General features: G+C 37.1%; 1 protein-coding gene across 3 annotated transcripts; it reads right to left on the bottom strand.

Moving 5' to 3' along the window:
• Positions 1–293: 293 nt before the first annotated feature.
• On the bottom strand, positions 294–20,931 carry ASPA (aspartoacylase). Of its 3 annotated transcripts, XM_012652594.1 has the most exons (7): positions 20,809–20,931; positions 18,583–18,843; positions 15,163–15,358; positions 13,330–13,423; positions 8,223–8,330; positions 4,144–4,253; positions 294–812 (listed from the first exon to the last, which is right to left on the bottom strand). In XM_012652594.1, exons 2-7 carry the CDS (start codon positions 18,816–18,818, stop codon positions 615–617), a joined length of 942 nt encoding a protein of 313 aa, XP_012508048.1. In that variant the 5' UTR covers positions 18,819–18,843; positions 20,809–20,931; the 3' UTR covers positions 294–614. The 3 variants fall into 3 exon arrangements, with proteins under 3 accessions (XP_012508048.1, XP_012508047.1, XP_012508049.1); XM_012652593.1 differs by lacking the exon at positions 20,809–20,931 and having other exon boundaries at positions 18,583–18,983; XM_012652595.1 differs by lacking the exon at positions 20,809–20,931 and having other exon boundaries at positions 303–805; positions 18,583–18,909.
• Between the last annotated feature and the right edge of the window lie 540 nt (positions 20,932–21,471).

Here is a 21,471-nt window from a genome sequence, read left to right as displayed (position 1 = left end):
TGGTGTCCTAAAACACAATAGTAACATCAAAGATCACCGATCACAGATCCCCGTAACAGATGTAATAATAATAGAAAAGTTGGAAATATTGCAAGAATTATCAAAATGTGACACAGAGATGTGAAATGAGCACATGCTGTTGGAAAAACGGTGCCAACAGACTTGCTAGATGCAGAGTTGCCACAAACTTTCAGTTTGTCAAAAACAATAATCTGTGTTGTGCAATAAAGCAAAGTGCAATAAAACAAAGTATGTATTTGAAAACATACATTTAATTCTATGTTCAAGTTAACAACTTTTTATATATATATCTATTTCAATTTTTTGTTTTGAATATAAAGGCTGTTTATTAAGAATGTTAAACTATTAAAGTATAATGCATAACAGACTATACGGAAATAGGAAACACACTTCTTTGAATAAGCTACATACATAACATACGATACCTTTAAAAGACAGTCATCAATTTAAGACATTTGCTGGATGCCTGCTGAGTAAGGCACTGTTCTAGGTGCTGTGATGAAGCTGAATAAGGCACAACTCTGCTCCTGAGGATCTTACAAACTACTAGCGTTTTTCAAGACGCTGTAAGACAAGTGAGCTAGAAGTGATTTCTAATGTGACGAGGAGCGAATACTTTTGGCATTGAGTGTTAGTTTAGTTGTCTTTGCGAAAGCTTCTTTCTTTTCATAATACGCGGCCTCATTTACAAACACCGGGTACACGGTACAGTCTCCGCCCAGCGGAATAGTCTTCCCATCAAGAGTTAAAAACACCGGATCCCCAGGGTGCAGTGGTTTCCAGTCTTGATCCTCCCAGGAAACAATTAAAATAAATAAATTACATTTGGTGTTTTATCCTACTTTAAAAATTTATGTCAGACTCTACACAACTCACAAATTATAGCATTCTATTCTTTTAGAAGAGACACAAGTGATACATTGAGAGGCATTGGAGTGATCTGACTAAACTGAAATTGTGCAATTAATTTTGGCAGCAGTGTTAAGAGTTCCCCTTTTAATTTTTATACCTGACAGGTATAAGTAAAGTTTGCTTCAATACCAGGTTTACCTTGGATGTTGCCGAAGACATTTATAATATTTAAAAGCAAAACCGAATGCGTGTCTACCTAAGTGCACAGTCTACCACTTGCCAACCGAAATTAAATTCTGTTCAGCAAAATTTAGGAAATATCCATTAAGAGCCTTCTGTGTGCAAGTCATTCTACTGTTGGGGATATAAAAATGAGCCATGTTGCACCAGAGATTCTATTCTGATGGGGACTGGCGTGAGAAGGTGAGGGTGGAATGGGAAAAAGTCTAAGACAAGGCGGGTGTATTTTAAATGTGCTGCCACAGGAGGATAACAACTGAGTTATCCGAAAGGTTCCACACCAGGGATTTGGACCTGTGAGGCTTCAAGCTCCAATGCCATCACACTGCAGGAACCCTAGAACAATTCTTCTCGAACTTTGATGTCCTCGCAAATCATCTGGGGATTTTGTTAAAATGAGGCCTGAGATTCTGCATTTCTCACCCAGGAGTTTGTTAGAAAAGCAGAATTTCATTCCCCACTGCGGATCTACTAAATCAAAGTGTTCATGCTAACAAATCTCCAGAGACTCACATGCACAGCATTAACGTTTGAGAAGTGCTGCATCCCGGCAATTTTCTCAATCCCGGCTGCACGTTGTGATCGCCTGGATGTTAATATACATATACGTAGGCAGAGGGGCAGCCCCATCTCAGATAAATCAAATCAGAATCTTGAGAGTGAGGCCCAGGCATCGTTATTTTGAGAATTTATTTTATTAAAATTTACGTATAGTTAAATTCGCTCATTTTTGTGTACACTTCTATGAGTTTTAACATATGCTTAGCATAGGCATATAACTTATAACCATGTAATCAAGATACACAATTATGTGTATCCTCAAATCCCTCCTCAGATCCCTCCTCCGCCTCCTCCTCAAATCCTTCATGCTGTCCATTTATAGTTCACTGTTTTTGTTTTTATTGTTTTAAAGTCCCAGATGATTTTACAGGGTGGCCCAGTTGAGAACTATTGCTCTGGACCAGTGGCTTTCAGGCAGAGGCGTGCCCCAGGACTGCTGAAAGAACTTCAGCACACATGTGCCTACCCCACCTGCAGAGGCTCCACTGTGGTACAGGGCTGTCCAGACCGCAGCCACATGAAAATCACCTGGTGAACTCAATGGATTCCGTTTCCACTTTGATGAATTAAGTCAGAATCTCTAGGGATGGGATCTGGGAATCAGGATTTTTAAAAACCTCCCCAGGTGATTCTCATGTGGCCTGAATTCCAGAAGCACTGTTTCAGTTTGTGGTAGGTTCCAGGCATTGGGGGCGATCCCCTAGGTGATTCCTATTAGCATCCCTAATTAAGAACCATCACTCTTAGAACAAAATCTATGCTCATAAGCATGTCCCTGCTTTGGCTCCAGGGTCTACAGTCCTCTGCTCACTCCTACTGTCCATGGACATTGGTCTTCTTGGTGTTCCTCAAATGCCCCAAGTTTGTTCCAGCCCCAGGGCCTTTGCACTTGCTTTCCATGTGGCTGGCTTCTCATTTTCCAGGCTCTAGCTTCAGTGCCACCATCTCAGAGATGGTGCTTTGTAACCATTCCATCTAATTGGAACTCTTTGTGATCCTCTGCTTTATTAGCACTTGTTGCAGTTTGAAATGACATGGTTTATATATTGTTTACTTATTCATGGTCTGTTCTCACCCCATTGGTATGGAACCTTCATGAGGGACCTTGCCTATCTTCAATCTCAGGACCCAGAACAGACTTAGTTGTCATTCAAAAATATTTGTTGAAATAATTAACCAATCAATCCCTCCTATGGAATATTTATTCCTTATTGAATGAATTCTTTATCATCTATCAAATCAAAACTACTCTTCCTAACTTTCAAGACCTACTATGGACCCTGTTTGTTACTGCTCTCATGAATCTCACTTCTCAGCCCCCCAGGATTATTTTTGTACCCAAGAATATCCTTAAGGATATCATAAAACTCAAAATCTCCTGTTTTAGTCTGTTATGACATCATCACCTTGGCTTCTGTTTCTTGTACTGGGTGTTTTTGTCGCTTATATCGTTTACTTCCTTTCTTCTCCCCAATCTTTATCTTTCCTTCAAATCATTGCCTAATGCACCTACTTCAGGTTTCCACCTGGGTCCCATTAAGCCACAAAGCAGGATTTGCTCCACTAGTTTGTATTTTTGGTCAGGCCACTTAATTAAGTTGCAAGTCTGGATGACTATTAGAGTCATTAAATAGAGATTTGAACTGAATCACTGGTTTTCAACCCTGATTACCCAAGCCAATAGGATCAGATTATCTCAGAGTGGAGTCCTGGCATTGTTATTTTCCAAAAAGCTCTCTTGGTAACATGTAGCCAGGGTTGAAAGCCCCAGACTAGATTATCTACCAGGTCTCTTCCGTCTCTGAAGTCTGAGATTGTGTAGTATACTCACAATGGGGAATAGATATTTTAGCTTTTTGGAACCTCTGCTCCTCCCTGCTTTTCCAGATTTAAACTTCCTAAGCTCTCTCAAGAGCCTTTTCTTCCTCCTTCACTATGCCATTATTGATCAAACCATGCGAGAAGTAGATTCTAGGGTTCTGAGGAGAGTCAGGGAATCGTGGCAGAAAACATACCAAAGAAAGAGATTCTAATTGTTGTGCTCTAACTTATTCAGTGGTGATCATGGGGAGGTAGCAGAAATTTGGTCAACTGCAAAGAACATTAGTTTGGATCTGTCATTGGTAACTATATGGCTATGGAAAGGATCTAACTTCTGAGCCTCTATTTTCTTATATTAAAATGGATGTAGTAATTCCTACCCACTGTGGTTGGGTAGAATTTTCACTTTCACGTGAGTATATCTGGACTATAAATTCCATGAGAGTACAGACTATACTCATTGATGTATCCCCAGAGCCAGCACAAGTTATGCTCAATAAATATTTATTTATATATCTTCCCTACACTGCAATGTTTTTGAGACAATCAAATGAACCAATATGTATAAAATGCTGTATGAACTGTAAAGTTCTACTTAAAGGTAGAGAATTATTATTTTTAATATTTTAAAGGAACAGCAAATGTTACCTGCAGATTAGGATGGATAATAGCAGCAATCTCTCCACTTTCATTCCTGGGATAATCAACTTTTTCCATTATTTTATAGACCTCAATGGCACAGGGAGGAAATTCTTTTCCTATGACAAAAACAATATGTATAAATAGAAACTAAAAAATCCTCCTGTAAAAAGGGAAGTTAATAATTTAAAGAAGGAACCACCACCACCACCACCACCACAACAACAACAAAATGAAAAGAGTTACAGGGAGAACGCGCCACATTTAATTAAGGATGTTCATAAACAACCCTAAGCCAAAAAATGTTCTTGAATTACTCCTATCAGCCCTCTGTCCACAAATACACCAATGGACAGAGGTAGAAAACAGAACTCAAAAAGTCAGCGTGGGAGAAAAACAGCCTAGGACTGGGAGTCAGGACACCTGGGTTCTAATCTCCTAGCTATGTCATCTTGAACAAGATGCTTCACATTTTGAGGCTCAATTATTTTATATGTCAAACAAAGATTTTGGATTAGCTTATCTTGGGGGGCCCTTCCAGCTCTGACATTCTATGACTGTATATTTTCAGGAGGACTTACAGCAAATTAGGCGACTTCAGTCTAATGCTCTTTCTCTTAGCGAAGTACATTAAACAACACTTGAAGAGCTCGTGAGCAGGGAGATCTTGGTATGCAGGCAGTCTGCTAACAGTGGAGTCCAACTTCCAAAGATGCAGCAACATTAACCCGATGCCCAGAAACTTGGAAAATGAGTAGTTTACAAACACACTGGGTAATCTCTGGACAAACAGGATGCACTTCCATCCACCACAGGGCCCACAGTGTGTTATGGTCACAACTCAAAGGGTTGTGACTCAGAGTTAGAATGAGGATACCCTGTGATCACTTCCGTATCAGTTAGCTTTTGCTGTGTAACACACTACCCCAGAACTTCATGGCTTGAAACAACAACCTTTTAATTTAGCTCATTATTCTGTGCATTGGTTGGGTAGTTCCTCTGATCAGGACTGGCTTCACTGATTTCTGATTGTCCTGCTCATGTGTTTGTGGTGGGCTGGCAGGTCATCTGGAGGCTGGATGATCTGGGATGGCCTCACTCTCGTGTCTGGCATCTGACAGGTTGTCAGCTGGAGCCGCATGACTGTCAGTTAGGGTGCCTGAGTTTTCTACCTTATAGCCGTTCGTTATCCAGCATGCCAGTGTGGACTGATGCACAGCGCATATATCCCAAGAGCAGTAAGAGAGCAAGCCTCAACGAACAAGTCCTTTTCAAGCCTCTTCTGTGGCACACAAAAAAGTCACAGGGCCAAGCCAGATTCAAGAGGTGGGGAAACAGACTCCATCTTCTAACAGAAGGATCTGAAGCATCACACTGCAAGGATGTGGATGTGGGAAAGGGAAGAATGAAAATCTACCACACTTTCCAAGATGAAGATGGGAACTTACCAGATGTCATTTCTTTAAACCAGAAGTTCCAGTGGGAGGAAAGGAAAAACTGATGGAACATAAAGGAGTATGTTTTTGCTACTTAGAATCTCAGGGTTAGAAGGAGCCCTGAAAGCCTAACTTCCATCAGTGCTTGCATATTATTCATAATGTTCTGACCACGTACATCTTCCAGCCTCACAAAGGGTGGTCCATTTCATTGTTGTTCAGCTTTGTTAATTAGAAATTTCTGTCTGTAGATAACTTTATTCCATTGATTCTATTTTGCCCCCTGGGTCACAGAAAACATGTCTAATTTCTTTCCAATGTAATCTTTGGAAACTCCGAAATAAAATTGCCTTGAGCCTTCTTTTTGTCAGTCTAATTATCCTTAGTTCTATCAGTCACTACTCATATGAGGTCACATACATGAAGATGTATGTGAAGGTACTTTGTAAACTGAAAGCTCCATGTGCATCTGAGGAATTATTCTTATTATGGTTTTCAAACTCTTCAACATTCTCAACTCTCTCTTTGGTTAAACTGCTCTTTATAGATGTTTCTCCAGAATTATGGACTCAAAATTTATTCACAGTTCCCAAGTGCTATTCATGGCAGAAAAAAGACCATCACCTTCCTCATTCTGGAATTTTTTTAAACATTAAGAGCAAAACTTTGTCCCTGATGTATTTAATCTTAAACATTTGGTTAAACAATTGTTAAAGATCGTCAGGACTTCTGGTATCCACTTTCTCAATCAGGATGTTTTCCTGATATTTTCCTGCCTTCTATCACCTAGATAAGCACGTCACATATGTCCTTATCCAAGTCACTAATAATGATTTTGAGTAGCACAGAGTCAAGGGCGAAGACCTTCTTTTATACACCCCCAGAGACTTTTCTCTAGGCAGTTATGATTCTTTTGTCAGCATTTTTTGGATACTGATGCTTAGTTAAAAACCCACCAAACTGGATAGTCTGAATTAATAACAGTTTAAAATTTTTGAATTGTAGAATCCCCTGCTTAAATGAAATGTTATATGGAAGAGTAATGAAATAGACAGAGGAACTTCTCTGGCTGAAGCAGGGATAAGGGGTGGGGTGTCCTGGAGCTACTATTCCCCAGCCCTGTGGTAGGAATCTATGGACGGGTATCTGAAAACCACGGTTTCCACTCAGGGTTGTGGCCTTCTACCTGTGTGCATCATTTCTGAATGTATTGTTGTCCCACACTTACTATTTGAAGGGTTTCTTGTGAATATGTTGTGACCTTCCCAACACCAGCTAGACAGTATAGAGCCTGCTCTCAGATAAAGGCAGTAAAAAGGAACTTTTCGGTTTTCATGACTTTGGAGTCAAAGGATTTTCAAGCACAAAAGAAATTCCTGTGATTGCAGTAGGGTGCACAAGCTGAGGCTAAGGAACTACACTTCCCACAGACGCTGAACTATGCACCCAGCTCTGTCACTATAATTACCCATTCCTCAACAACATTTTAACTCAGCCTATTGCAATAATTGTTTACATTGTAGACTGTCTCTTTGATTTTAAGTATTTTTTCAATTTTAAAGTAAACTTATTTTATATAATTAATAGACTTCATTTTTTAGTGCAGTTTTATATTCACCAAATACATGAACAGATAGTACGTACAGTTCCATAACCCATCCCACTCACCAGTCACCATTTAACTAATTTTTAATGACAAAAATAATACACGAATATATTATTCTTATTGAATATAATTAAAAAAAATTAATCTGTTTTGTTCTTCACCTCCCCAGTAATCAATGTTATCAGTTTGGTATGTTTTCTTCTAGAGCTTTTCCTGTGATACATTAACATATATACATATATGTATTCTAGCAAGTGATTAGTATTATTATTTTAAAGCAAATAGGTATACCATATGTTTTAGTCTGCAACTCGCTATCTTTTAATTAACAATGTGTTTTGAAGATTCTTCCATGTTATTTTATTTAACTGTTCATCAACTGATGTGACATTCAGGTCGTTTCCATTGTTTTGCTATTACAAACGATGCTGCAATAACAATCTTGTACACAACACATTGGTTGTGCACGTGCTTGTGTTTCTTTGAGAAGTGGAATTGCTGGGTAATAAGATTTGTGCATTTTAAGAAGTGGATACTGTAAAATTATCCTCTAAAGGGAAACACTTTATATGTTCACCAGCAGACAATGACAGTATCCCCTTTTCCTACACCTTTATCAATGCTTAATACTATCGATTTTAATATTTTCCCTCTAATAGGTGAAATGGTTTCTCATTTTAATTTGCATTTCTCTAATTGACAGTGATGTCGAACATCCTTTATATGTTCATTGGACATTTGTAGTTCCTGGTCTTTGTTTTTTAAAATGGAGATTAATAGGAAAATAAGGATTTGATTTTTTTTCTTTTGGTAGAGACAGGGTCTCATCATGTTGCTCAGGCTGGTCTTGAACTCCTGGCTTCAAGGGATTCTCCCGTGTTGGCCTCCCGAAGTGCTAGGATTACAGATGTGAGCCACTGTGCCCGGCCAGGATTTCATTTGGAGGTTTTACTTGACAGAGCATGGTAAATTTGACCTAGGTTCCAGTTGCCATTTAAATGTTTAGTGGTTAAGTTTTATATGTATTACCTTCATTACCCACTTACCTTCATTGAAATCATGTATAAAATCAAGAGCATGTTTAATCATTTTTCTCATTTGATTCAAAATATCAGCTCTCAGAACCCCATGAGGCTGAGGACCAACTTCTATACCTAGGCACAGAAGAAGATACAGTCACATTTATTTAAGTGTAAGACTATATTACAAAATGAGCATTTTCATGTATCAAGATCTAGAATCCAACCATTAAAATTATTAAAAAGCTAGACCATGTACCATCATGGAAAATATCTGAGACATAATGTTGGCAAAAAATGAAGCAGAACATTTACATGTTCAAGTTATACAGATAGTGAATATAAACTGGGATAGAACATAGAAAAAAAAAACAAAGAGTTATGTTAGAAATAGTAAGATCTCAGGGTCCTTTTTTCTTTCAATTTCCTTCAATGTTGTAAAAATATTTCAAAATCATAACATAGTAAAAGAGGTAGACAAATTTATGCTGACAAAACAATAGGTGGACATAAAGAGAAACCCTCATAGATCTAACATTCAGGTTTGACAGGAGGAAGGACATTTATGGAGTCATAGAAATCTAGACTAGATCAATCATGGATTTAAGTCAATATGACAATCTATGTGATACTAGAGCAACATTCTTGCACTTAATATAACAACTCATCCTGACACAATAGTGCAATGGTTTTAATTTTCTGTAGGAAAAATTGGTATTAATTTCTTCTCACCTCAATAAAACTATGACTATACTATTAGGTCTCTTTCCTATGGCTGTATATCCTTACACTTACAAAATACTCTTTCTCTAAACTACTTATATAATCCCTTCCTTCCTGTACAAGTCTCCCACAAAGCCATCTCTCCTATCATCACCTTCTCCATTTGGGTCAAACCACTAACCACGTGTACTACCCTCATTCTACCCTCATTGCTTCTACCCAATTCAGATACTGCATTCTTCTATACTCATCCTACTTTCACCCACTTCTGTTATTTTCCAATCCACAAAATCTTGCTATATTCTCCTTCATCTTCATATTCTATTTGTTGTGCTTAGCTTTCTTCTGTATATGTATAAACACACATTTCGGTATATGGTATCATAAGTGTGGCTAAGGTATGCATCTGTGCATAGATGATTTACACAAATGTGTGAAAAAGTATGTTTATGGATATGCCTGTATGTGTACCATAGAAGACATTGTTGTTTGCCTACCCCAAATCCGTGCCACCTTCCTCTTTTATAAGAGAATCTCGATTTTGGTTGGGGTTCCAATCTTCAAGGTAGTTGAATTTTTCTGCAGCTCAAGTATAAATGTTGAATAGTTTAAGCCAATCATAGTAATCACCACTACCCTAGTGATTGATTTAAGAATGGATGTGTGACCCAGTTCTGACCAAGGGGCCATAATGGAAGATCTGCAGGGGAGCTCCTGTGTCCCCTCTAGATATTACCATGTTGGCATATGATGCTTGGAACTACAGTGGACATTTTGTCACCATAAGGTCATCTATAGACATACTATAGACGGTAGACTAGAAAGATAAAAGTAACCTGGTCACTCATGATGTTGAGCTGTTTTATAAAATAATAAATTTATCTTACTGCTTAAGCCATTTTGAGTTACCTGCAGCCAAAAGCATTCTGCATATTCTTGTTTATGGAGGACATGGAAGGTAGTTGGTAGTCTTAGGTGGAGAAGAAGCTATGGACTGGCACTTGACTCAGAAGAGCCAGTTATTGAAGTTTTTTGTTTTTGTTTTTTCTGATTGTGAGTGGAGGCTAATAAGTAGGGTGGCAGTATTTTCCAAATCAAAAATTAACTTTGACACAGGACCCCATATCAGAGCAGAATATTTGAATTAGTAGGACATGACCCTAGCATAGTCAGGAGTGGAGCTGAAGGAATGGTTGTCATAAAAATCACTCAAATGAGACATGGCTGTTCTGAGAAAGTTAAGAGAAGACTGTGTCTAGTCACTCTTCGTGTGTGTGTGTGTGTGTGTGTGTGTGTGTGTGTGTGTGTGTGTGAGAGAGAGAATGATTATAAGACTGGCTGCAGCAAATTGTTTGTTTCTGGGATAAAGTTTACTTAGAATGATCCTGTCACATTTCAGCTGAGTTAGCAATAGGATGCAAAGGTGCCTTATTAGAAGTTAAAGCAAATTTGTATGAAGCAATAGTTTTAGCGTATCATAAAACATTGATTCAGAAAGAGTGTCTCTCCAATCTTAAATGTGTTTTTTATTTTCAGTGAGTGCTTAATGTAAGAGTAGTCCAAATAAATTAATAGCAAAGTTGCAAGGAGAACATACAATATTTCTTATTATTTACAATGAACTTAATATTCCCTCATATTGAAATACTTAAAAAATTTGGCTCTATTATAAGAGCCAAACATATCAGCAGATATTTGTTCTGGCTAAGAGTGGAATTGCCAATAAATATCATAGACCAAGACTGATCTTTGAAAGTTTGAAAATCTTATGTTTTTATTTTGTGTCACAGAGAAATAGGATCTCTATCCATTATTTCTGAGTCTTTGGTTTGTTTCAGCTAATTTCATATATTTGGATATTTAGTTTGTTCCAACAGATCCCTTTATTATGCACAAGGAGTATCAATACTTAAATAACCAGGATGATTTTTTTTTTTTTTTTTGAGACAAAGTCTCACTGTGTTGCCCGGGCTAGAGTGCTGTGACATCCTAGCTCACAGCAACCTCAAACTCCTGGGCTCAAGCGATCCTTCTACCTCAGCCTCCTGAGTAGCTGGGACTACAGGCATGCGCCACCATGCCCGGCTAATTTTTTCTATGTGTTTTTAGTTGTCCAATTAATTTCTTTCTATTTTTAGTAGAGACGGGGTCTCGCTCTTGCTCAGGCTGGTTTCGAACTCCTGAGCTCAAACAATCCGCCCACCTTGGCCTCCCAGAGTGCTAGGATTACAGGCGTGAGCCACCGCGCTCGGCCAACCAGGATGATTTTTGATTTTCATTTTCCTATATTGTTTGCCAACTTGCTTTTAAGTTTAATGACTCTTGGTTAAAACACCTGAGATTTAACAAAAAATATTTTAAGTTATAATAGCAATTTTAATTGTAGTGTAGTCTGCAGGTAATTAATTATGCTAATAGGCCACTCAGGAAAGAGAATGGAATACAGAAAAAAGAGAACGTCTATCTGAGAGGGTATATAAGAGTGTGGAGCTGCATGTTGGAAGTTACCAGGAGGTAAAGATGAAGTCACAGCTTAGTAACTGACAGGACAAACAAGCACATGGATAACAAACGTCATTCATGAAGACTGTATTGCAAAGCAGGTGCTAAGAGGGATGTTGGGAGAAGATTTTTCATGGGTCTTTTGTGTTTCTGTATGTCTTGTGAGAAAGATATTGAGTACCTTTGTGCCAGGTTATCTTTTTGAGGATGTATATATAGTGAAGTGCCTTGGGAGGTAGGGATGATGTCTTCCTTGGAGCAAAGGGCAGGCATGTTTACTGCCCATTATAAAAAATCCAAGTTCCCCCAGCTTAGTGTTTTTCTCCTAAAATGCAACCATTGGCAAGCATAGTTGTCATATGGCTCTCTTCGTGTCACCCTATGGGAACTGGGGCTTGGAGAACGGTGCAAAAATGTGGACACTCTGCTATTATTAATATTAATACTATTGTTAATAATCTGTTCTTTGTCTCTGTCTCAGAAGTCTTGCATTTTGTGCCAGCATTCACCAAGCAGTGGAAAGCTAACCCATTGGCTTGTAAGTAGGGTAAAATCTCAGACCCAGTTCTTGAGAAGCACAGGGCCAGAAAACAGCCTGGAGTAGATCACTGGGACCACAAGCACTTTTGAGAAACAGAGACCCACTGCCTTTCTGATCTGGTCAAACCTGACCACTCTGGACAAGCTCATGAATGTATGTATTACCAAAGTTAGATGGCTAGTGTTTTATATACTGTATAGTCATAGTTATAGAAACTGGGCAGGAATGGATAAGTTTGTATGGGTCTATGTGGGATATGTGGGAATGACGATCATTTATAAGTTTGAATTGTGTTCTCACTGGTAATTTAAGCTAATATTTATTAAACATATACTATTAGCCTGCAGAAGGAGGTAGGGAACAGAGAATGCTAAGATAAATGGAGAATACAGCATATCAGGATAGCATGTAATCAATCAGGGGTTTGAGGCCTTTGTACATGATATTCCTTTTTCCTCAAAGTATTGTCTGAGGACCAGGTCTGATCCACCAACTGTTTGCTACTAGTTCTAGGAAAGATAAGCAAAGAAATTAAAGTAACTGTTTAGACACTTTTATAGCAATTTGACATTGTTGCAACATTCAAGTATGTGATCATTTTTCGAGTGATTCACTTTTTATTATATTTTACAATGGTATTGCTCTGTAGAAGATTGGAAATAAACAATGGTCTTTCACCACACATAATTTTAAAGCACTGGCCTAAAATACTGTTAACTGGTCCCAATTTACCCCTTCCCTTCCACACACACACGATCTCAGCATGGATGCCACTTATTTGGGCCTTCTGTGATCCTTCACGACTGGGATGGGTCTTTCCTCTGTGCTCTTATAGTCCTCTATAATTATATAGCATTTATCAATCTGCGCAGTAATTGCCTAGTATCCGTCTGTCTTCTCCTCAGATACTAAGCTCTCTGAGGGCAGATTGTGTGTCTGGCTCATTGTTACGTCCCCAGCACCTAGCACGGTGTTGGTCTCTAGTGGGCACACAATAAATATTTGTTGAATGTACAAATTTTTGGAGTAATTAGTTCTGTGGAGTAGAGTCAGAGAAGGTTCCATAGAAGGTGACATTTGAACTGTATCTCGAAGATGAGAAGAATTATGCCAGACTAAGTTGAAGGGCCAAGCATTACAGCAAAGGAAACTATATGAACAAAACCAGAAAGCTTCTCAATGAAACTGAGGAAATTTGGTATAGCTAGAGCCTCAAATAATAACCCTGGGGTTAATTTGCTTGTTACTTGATAATTATAAGCCTAATGATATGCAAAGTAGCTATAAATTGTTCTTTAAAAATAATTTTCCCAGAGTGTCAGCCAGGACACATTTTATTCAGTTATGACAATGGGAAGTGTGACTTACCAACAGGATACTTGGCTATAGAACGAGTGGTTGCATATTTGAGGGAAGGATGCTCAATAAGATAAACATAGCAGGGTAACGGAGCCAAAGAAGTCTGAAAAAAAATTTAAAACATCTTTCTTATTATGTAAAGACCATATGTTTTGTTCTCTTTGCTGCAACAGAGTCAATGATGCCTTCAATATGTTTTACTTCATTAACTAAGATTAGTAAGACAGCTTTATGAAACACTTTATAACCCAATGTTATTATAGCTTTGAAAACATACAAATGAAACATACATATAAAAACATATGTATATAAAATTAAATCATACAGAGATTTCTGGGTAAAATGTACATTAAACAATTCTCCAGAACTAGGTTCAAAGAACATAAAATAAAATTTCCTTCTTCATGGATTTAGTTATTTTTGTTTTCAACACTGGTTACATTTAGCAGTGGTCTCTTAAAAAATTCTGTTTCTATTCCTGTGGTCCTGGTCTTTACAGATGTTGGGTGATTCCCCCTCCTCCCATTTATCTGAATAAGAATTTGAGACAGGCTTTTTTGTTTTGATAACTGAGTATCAGCCATGCTGCTTCTGTGTCTGGCAACTGAAGCATTGAGGTCTCTCTTCAGTGAGCAACAAACAATAGCTGCATCATGATCTCCTACAGGCAGAAATAACTCCTATCCAGTTATTGTCAAAAACTTAACGGAAAAAAAAACAATAGTTGACTAGCCTGGGCAACTACAAATTTAACTACAAAAAATATTAAAAAAATTATCCAGAAGTGGTGGCCTGTGCCTGTAGTCCTAGCTACTTTGGATGCTAAGGCAGGAGGATCACTTGAACTCAGGAGTCTGAGGCAACAGGTAGCCTGCACTCCACTGCACTCCAGCCTGGGTGACAGACCAAGACCCTGTCTCAAAAGAAAAAAGTTAATTTTTACTATAGGCTATGTATTAAGTTAAACTCTTTAAATGCTTTATCTTATTTAAAGCTTTTAGTACCCATATAGGGTAAGTGTTATTACGCTAATTTTATAAAATGAAGAAAGCAAGGTTTTGGGACTTGGTATCTTGTCCATGGTTGGTGAACGAGAAAGCCAGGACTTGAACCCAGGTTCTCCTTACTATGCGGTCAAACTGTTTCCACTAAATAATACTACCTCTCAGGAAGGAAGGATATCTATTATACGGAAATAAATATACAATTCATTATTTGTGTTTTTGCTTGACTTATTTTGTAGCAAATTTTTTCTAGCTATAGGCGCTGGATTGCTGAATTTTTGATCTTGTAGATTTCTGAGCCTTAAAATGATGAGCTATATGAAGTACTGACAGGTTGGATGTGTGTTGTGGTATCTAAGTCAAATGGGGACAGGCACAGGTCTAAAGGGAGCCAATCTTTTTATCATTGGGCTTTAGTCAACATTAAATGACTGTTAAGCTTCCTAAAACCCTGTAATTGACATACTTCAACTACACCATGTAACATTTTAATATTAATTTTATTCAGTTTTACCAAATTGCCTACAATTAGGTGGCTGTATATATATATTTTATATATACATAAAATATATAATTTTGTAGACACAAGCATCCACAAGTGTTTTATTATTTTATTCTCTGTATTATTTTATTTTTTCCTCTCCTTTTCTCCTGCCTGTCACCATTGCCTGTATCTTCTGGTACCACCCTTTGCCCCAGATTCCCAAGCCTGGCTGTAGAATAGATCCCATTTCTCTTGGACCCTCCCACTTGATCCTTTTCTGGTTGTCTCACATCCATAATTGACTTAAAAGTACAGGTCATATGTTAACTTATCAATTAATAACATTAACATTACCTTAATATAATGAAACATCTGAATCAAAAAGTCATTCCTGGAATCTTCAAGAATAAGAGTGCAGCCCATGTTAGAAGTAGTGTTGTGAAGGTCAAAAATAATGTCATAAGAATCTTCACTATTTTTTGGACCAAATAAAAGATTTATTTCTTGAGCCCTTCTTACTTCATATGGCAAATCTTCTGATATTTTTTTGCTATAATAGCAGAAAGAAAAAGATTAACATCGTGGCTAAGATAACATAAATATACAATAAGAACACAGTATAGAAAGAATCTGTTGCCAAATGTTTAATATGAAAAATCTGTATAGGAAGTGAAAACTTATTTGAAACCTTTATAAATGAAAAATCACATTTTTTCTTCATTCGATTCCATGTAACTAATGTTGCATTGGCATGCCTGCAAAATAATAGTTCATTCATGTTGTTGGTCACAGATAGGACACATCAAACAGAATTTACTGTTTGATTTCAGCCTTGAGTAAAACATATCCATTAATTTAATGAATATTTATTTTCTTAGTAGTTATGGTGCAGTGGGTTATCTATTATGGGGATAAATCATAAAATGCACTGTTTTTCCCACTCTAGCTAATTCTAGTGCACAAAAATAGTCAAACTTAGGTGTCCACATAATCTAATTAGGGATTCTTAATTGAGGTACAGGAACCACTAGTGGTCCAGGGACAAAGTTTATAAAGTGTCTTTAAATCCTCCAAAAATGCAGGTACATGCATGTATGTATTTTTTGGGGACAAGGGCTAATAGTTTTTCTTGTGTTTTCAAATGAGCCTCTATCCACTCTCTCCCCACCACCTGCAACGATTAGGATTTTTTTTTTTTTTTTTGCTACATACGATAAAGGTTTAAATTTATTTTTCCTCATTAAACCACCCACCCACTTTTGCCTATAATTCCATCTATTTCTATTCCCTGGCTATTTTTGCTGGTATCTTCAAGGGACCTACAGTTTGTACCTGGGTAATTCCTGCCTGGAATGAAGTCAGGAAGGTGGATAGCCATTTTGCAACTATGAAACAAAAACTAAGAGGACAAAGCTACACGCTAAGAATAGCGCAGTGGGAAGCTGGAAGGGACCTGTGGCATTAATGATCCCATGTAACCACTGCACCAGCCCTGAACTGCCTGCATCTTATTTGTGAACAAGAAATCCTTATTTGTTTAAGCCACTATTCTCAGATTTCTATTATATGCAAACCAAACCTAATGTTTATATTAATACATAATATATACATTAATACAACCTAATGTATATATTAATAAGTTAGCATTTTAAAAGTTAATTCATGAAATAATCCCATGAGGTCTTCTCCAACCAATTTGGTTCAACATCATTCTACCCCATTTGGTAAATGGGACCACTGCCTACTTAGTTGCTCTGAGTTAAAGCTTGAAGTTTTGAAAAGTAATGAACACTTTGAGTTTTCATGCCTGGAGTCCAGCTCCCCTTGGAAGAGTCCCAAGGGATGAGGCTGAAAGAATTGGGAGGGGCAAGACCCAGAAGGGCACTATCAGCTATACTAGTTGCTTAGGTCTATTCTGGATAGATTTTTAAAGAATTTTCAGCAGGGGAGAAAGATGGTAAGGCTCGCATGTTAGGATGATCCCTGTGGCTATCATATGGAGAATGGGTGGCAGGCAGGACTGGAGTAAGGCTGGATGCAGAGAGACCCTTTAGGAGGCTATGCTAACTGCCAACAGAAGAAATAAACTAAGGCAGTGAAAATGGAGAGGATTTGCGAAATACTTGCAAAGAATAATCGGGAGGACTTGGTGACCCACTAGATGTGGGGATGAAAACTGGGAAGATTCTAAGATGATTTCCACGGGGAATTTGGTGGGTCACGTTGCCATCACTGAGATGAGGAATATAAGAAAAGGAATAAATTTGGGAGAGGGAGGATGGAAGAAGTTAATTATCTACCTCATAAATTTTCATAACCACCCTGAAAGAGAACTGTTTAACCTTTGAATAGTGTTAACAATAAGAAATAGAAAGTAAATTTAATTTAAAAGATTGATGTCATTGAAGTGCATACTATCAGGTGGTCATAGAAAACTTACCCTAGTCCATTTCAGAGTTATTTGGGAAGTTAATATGCTGACAAGAAGGAATTATTCTTCAACAAATTCTTACTTGTTATAAAAGAGTTAGTTAACAGATATTTTAGGTTAATAGATAAACATTACTTGTGTTGACATAACCTCAGTCATGAAGATACAACATTTCTGAAATTAAAATTTATGCTAATAAAAATATGATTTGATACAAAAAGTATGACTACTGTATAACTGCTCTGAAAATCATTTGTTCCATAAAATGAGGCATATTTGCACTAAAAGTAGTATCCATCTTTTGATCTGTGGTGAGACTAAACCCAAGGAATTCTCTAACTCAAATTAGTGTTTATCAGAAAACAAGAACATAGAATAGTGCAAGTAGTCGTTCTTGTGTGTGCCTCCTATCTTAGCTAGTAGTCTACCAACTCTTTGAGTGGTAGAAACCATCTCGTACAGAGATTTGTACTCCCACAGTACACGGCAGAGTGCTCTGAGAAAAATAGGTATTTAATAATATTTTTAGGTAAATGAAAGAAAGAAGTGGTAAAAAGCAAATACTTACAGGCATATATACCTATAGTCATAGATATTATGGCATAGACAAAAGCAAAAATAATAAGGACCAAACCCAGAGTGTTATGATTGCATGTGTATTATAAATCAGCTGAAATTTAGATTCAGAAAATTCAGGTGAAGTGTCTTTACCTCTCCTCTACAGCACCCCATCTGCAACAACCCACCAATGAAATTAAGTACATCTACTCCTCAGATCACAGGGTGGTCTGATGTTTTCTGACAATGGGTATTTATTCACTCTTTTACTCAACATATATGAATTGAAACATCACATTTTTCTTAACTAGAACTTTATGCACTACCATAAGCACAGTTGCATGAACACATAGTAGAGAATTTCCTAGAAAGTTAACACATATCTATATAAGCATAGTGGCCTAACACTAATTTTATGCAAAGGATTATTAAGTCTTGTTTCTTTAAGGATATGATTTAAAAATAAAAGTCTTTTTTATTTATTGTCTCAGTCTGTATAGAATACATTTAAGAAGAAAAATCAAGTAAGAATAGTCTGGTGCTTAAAAAAGTTTATAAAAGAGCATGTGAATGCCCACTTTAGATAACTGTGTAATTCACAATGCAGTATGATTCAAAGTGAAAGTGATCTTACCATAGCGACTATATGTACAGACATGAATTATCATATGCATATTCATATACATGTTCTCTCTCACACGCCTACCACTTCTCTCTCTCTCTCTCTCTCTCTCACACACACACACACACACACACACATACACAAATACAAAACATAGTCTTACCCGAGATTTTCGAGATCAAAAACACGATTCAGGTCACAGTCAATGTATCTGGTACACTTCTTCACTGCTCTTGGGTTAGTAATAATTGGTTTTACCTCCAGCCCTGTTCTCTGAATCTCAGTGCCATTCTCTAGCCAATGCTTAACCAGAAATACTCCTGTTAGCTCATTCCCATGAGTTCCTCCAAAGATAGCAACCTTTTTTATAGGTTCTTCAGCAACATGATGAGAAGTCATTTCACCAAGTAGTTTTATCTGATTTCTGCAGTTCAGAAGAGAAGAGATCAAGGGAAACTTAATTTCTTAAGAAAAGTTTAGAAATTTAAATCTGAATGAGACTTTAGCCAAAGTGCAAAGTACAGAGTTCCCTTGAGTGGAGCATATTTTAATTTTCTGTTACAAGTTCTGAGCCCCGTTTTTTATGTGGACACTCCCTTCCTTAGCCCTGCCCTTTGCCATATTTGGATTACAACTAGAGATACAGCTTTTTACTTTAACTTCTAACTCCCTCAGATGGTCAGTAGAACTAAATACAGTAATAAATTAGTATCTCAGACTAACACAAAAATCCTGTTTTCCCCTCAGCTAGAATGTCACCCAATGGGGTTTTCATGATTATTTGTAATAATAAAAAGAGTTTATATAATGCTAACCTCAAAAAATATAAAAAATAAAAATGTGTCCAATTCAATATTTATATTTCCACTGGCATTTAAAAATATTTCATCCCTGAAATGAGTTCAGGCACTTTTAATGATCTGAGGGCATTGGAATCTCACCTCTATGAACTGCCAAAGGCAGATCTTCAGAGATCTCCTCCTGAACCAGCACCCTTTTTCAGAATGCTTTTTCACACTCAGAAACACAAGGACCAAATCAATGATCAGTAGGACTTAAAATGTTACTTTGAAACATCCTTTAATTTCTTTATCATGAAGTTTTTGGTAATTCTGTATCAACTTTCTTATAAGCCTTCCTCATTTTTTCCCTAAACACTAAAGAAAAAGCAACTGTTAGAGATTTTTAAGTCTTTGTAATGCCTGAAAATATCTTGGGACATATTACATATACCAACCACATCTCGTGAGCTTATCTAGATGTGGCCTAACTTACTGGCAGCATGGACTCTCCACTGGAATGTGTTACTCAAAAGGGGGTCTTATTAGGGGAAATCATCCAGAATATTAAGATGATTACAACCCTTTGGTGAAATGACTCTAAGCTAAATCTGATTTGATTTCATACTCAATCACCCAGAAAATCAAATATGTTCAAGTACTGGAAATACTATGCACTAGTAATGCCAGGTTGTTTGATAGGGGTACAACAGGAATAATTCATTACAATTGCAGAGCAATTTAATTTATTATGTAATCTTCTTCATACACCCACTTTGTAAGATGGAGGTGGGAGGGGTTAGGTTTGACATCTCCGTTGCAGGGGTGAAGGAAAGAGACATTAAGTAACCTGATTGAGGTTCCACAGGAACTTAGGAGAAAATTAGGCCTGGGGCCCATATTTCTGATTCCAAGCCTAATGTTTTTCACAGAACAATAGGGTGCCTCTCTGTTATTTTTGGTCTTCTTCAAAGTTCTAATTTTGCTTTTCCAGAATTCACATCAACAGTCATTACATTGTGCTCAGGAAATAAACAAGCACACAAACAAAATACATAGAAAAATAAAATATGAATGCTTCATAATATTTAATAAGCCAGTCTGTATATTCTTCCTTTAAGAAATTATAATGTGAGATGAAGAAAGCAAAATAACAAAATCTAAATTTACACGTTAAAATTACTGTTCTAAGAAAAAGCTCCTGTAGCCTTTGATTTTCTATCCACATCAATATACACTACATGCTTCAGACAGTATAGAGACGATGAACACACTAGTAAATGTTAACAGATGAAGGTTGTATTGTTTAGTTCCTTTGGTTTTAAGAGCAGTAACTATGATGAATTATTAACATTCTACTGTGTTTTGTTTCTTTTCTGCTGATTTGTAGTTTGTTCTGTCCTTTGCCCTAGTCTCTCTGGAAATGCTGCTTCAGTTATTTACTCGTAGCTGGCACAAATGACTTGCATTTTGAGGCTTGTTTTATGGAATTTTAACAGATCAGCACTTTGAAGCACATTTCACATTCATAAGTAAAGTTTCCCTTACATGTCAAAATTAATAACTTTTTTGAGAGTTAATGAATTGCAGTAGTTCTTTCCTATACTTACCTTGTTTATTGTGTACAGAGTTTGTCTTCTGTAAGAAGCTTTATTAGGAAAAAAGGAGAGCATTTCCTCAGAACTAGAGCAACAGAGGCTTTTCATACTCTTATACCAAGTTAACTTCCGAAAGATTTTTAACTCCCTGTTTCCCAAAGCACACTCGATTTTTGGGACCCACAAAAGCTACACATTTTTATTAGTCTAGTTCTTTTTTGAGAGTTCAGAGAACTGATAGTAGACAAAGTGAAACCCTTTCTAGTTGTCACTTACTTACTATTAAGTTGAATATTTAATATCTTGAGGTACTTAAAAGAGTAAGTATAATAACTTCCAGCATTATATCATTTTGTGGGGAGAGAGGTACCTGATTTATTAATAAAATAATGTGGTTTAAAACAAAAGGAGAGCAAATTTTTACCTCCCAGTCTTGGCTGTCCAACAGATCAATGCCAGAAATTTTGTTGGAGACAAATTTAAGGTGGGGTTGTTTCCCAAATAGTATGATTGGGGGGATAAGGAGGGTCTTCTTTTCAATATGATACATAAGGTGTCTCATACATGCCATGGTTGTCCGGTAGTCATGTAATCAAACTACTCTTACTACTTTAATTTTCTCCTTCCCTGTGGCACTATTGCTGGTTGCCCATCCTGACCAACTTTCCAGGTGGA

The sequence above is a fragment of the Propithecus coquereli genome, unplaced genomic scaffold (assembly GCF_000956105.1).
Source record: "Propithecus coquereli isolate 6110/MARCELLA unplaced genomic scaffold, Pcoq_1.0 Scaffold390, whole genome shotgun sequence".
NCBI classification, from domain to species: domain Eukaryota; kingdom Metazoa; phylum Chordata; class Mammalia; order Primates; family Indriidae; genus Propithecus; species Propithecus coquereli.
The sequence above is the reverse complement of the archived record's forward strand: the minus strand, read 5'-3'. Positions and strand labels throughout refer to the sequence as shown.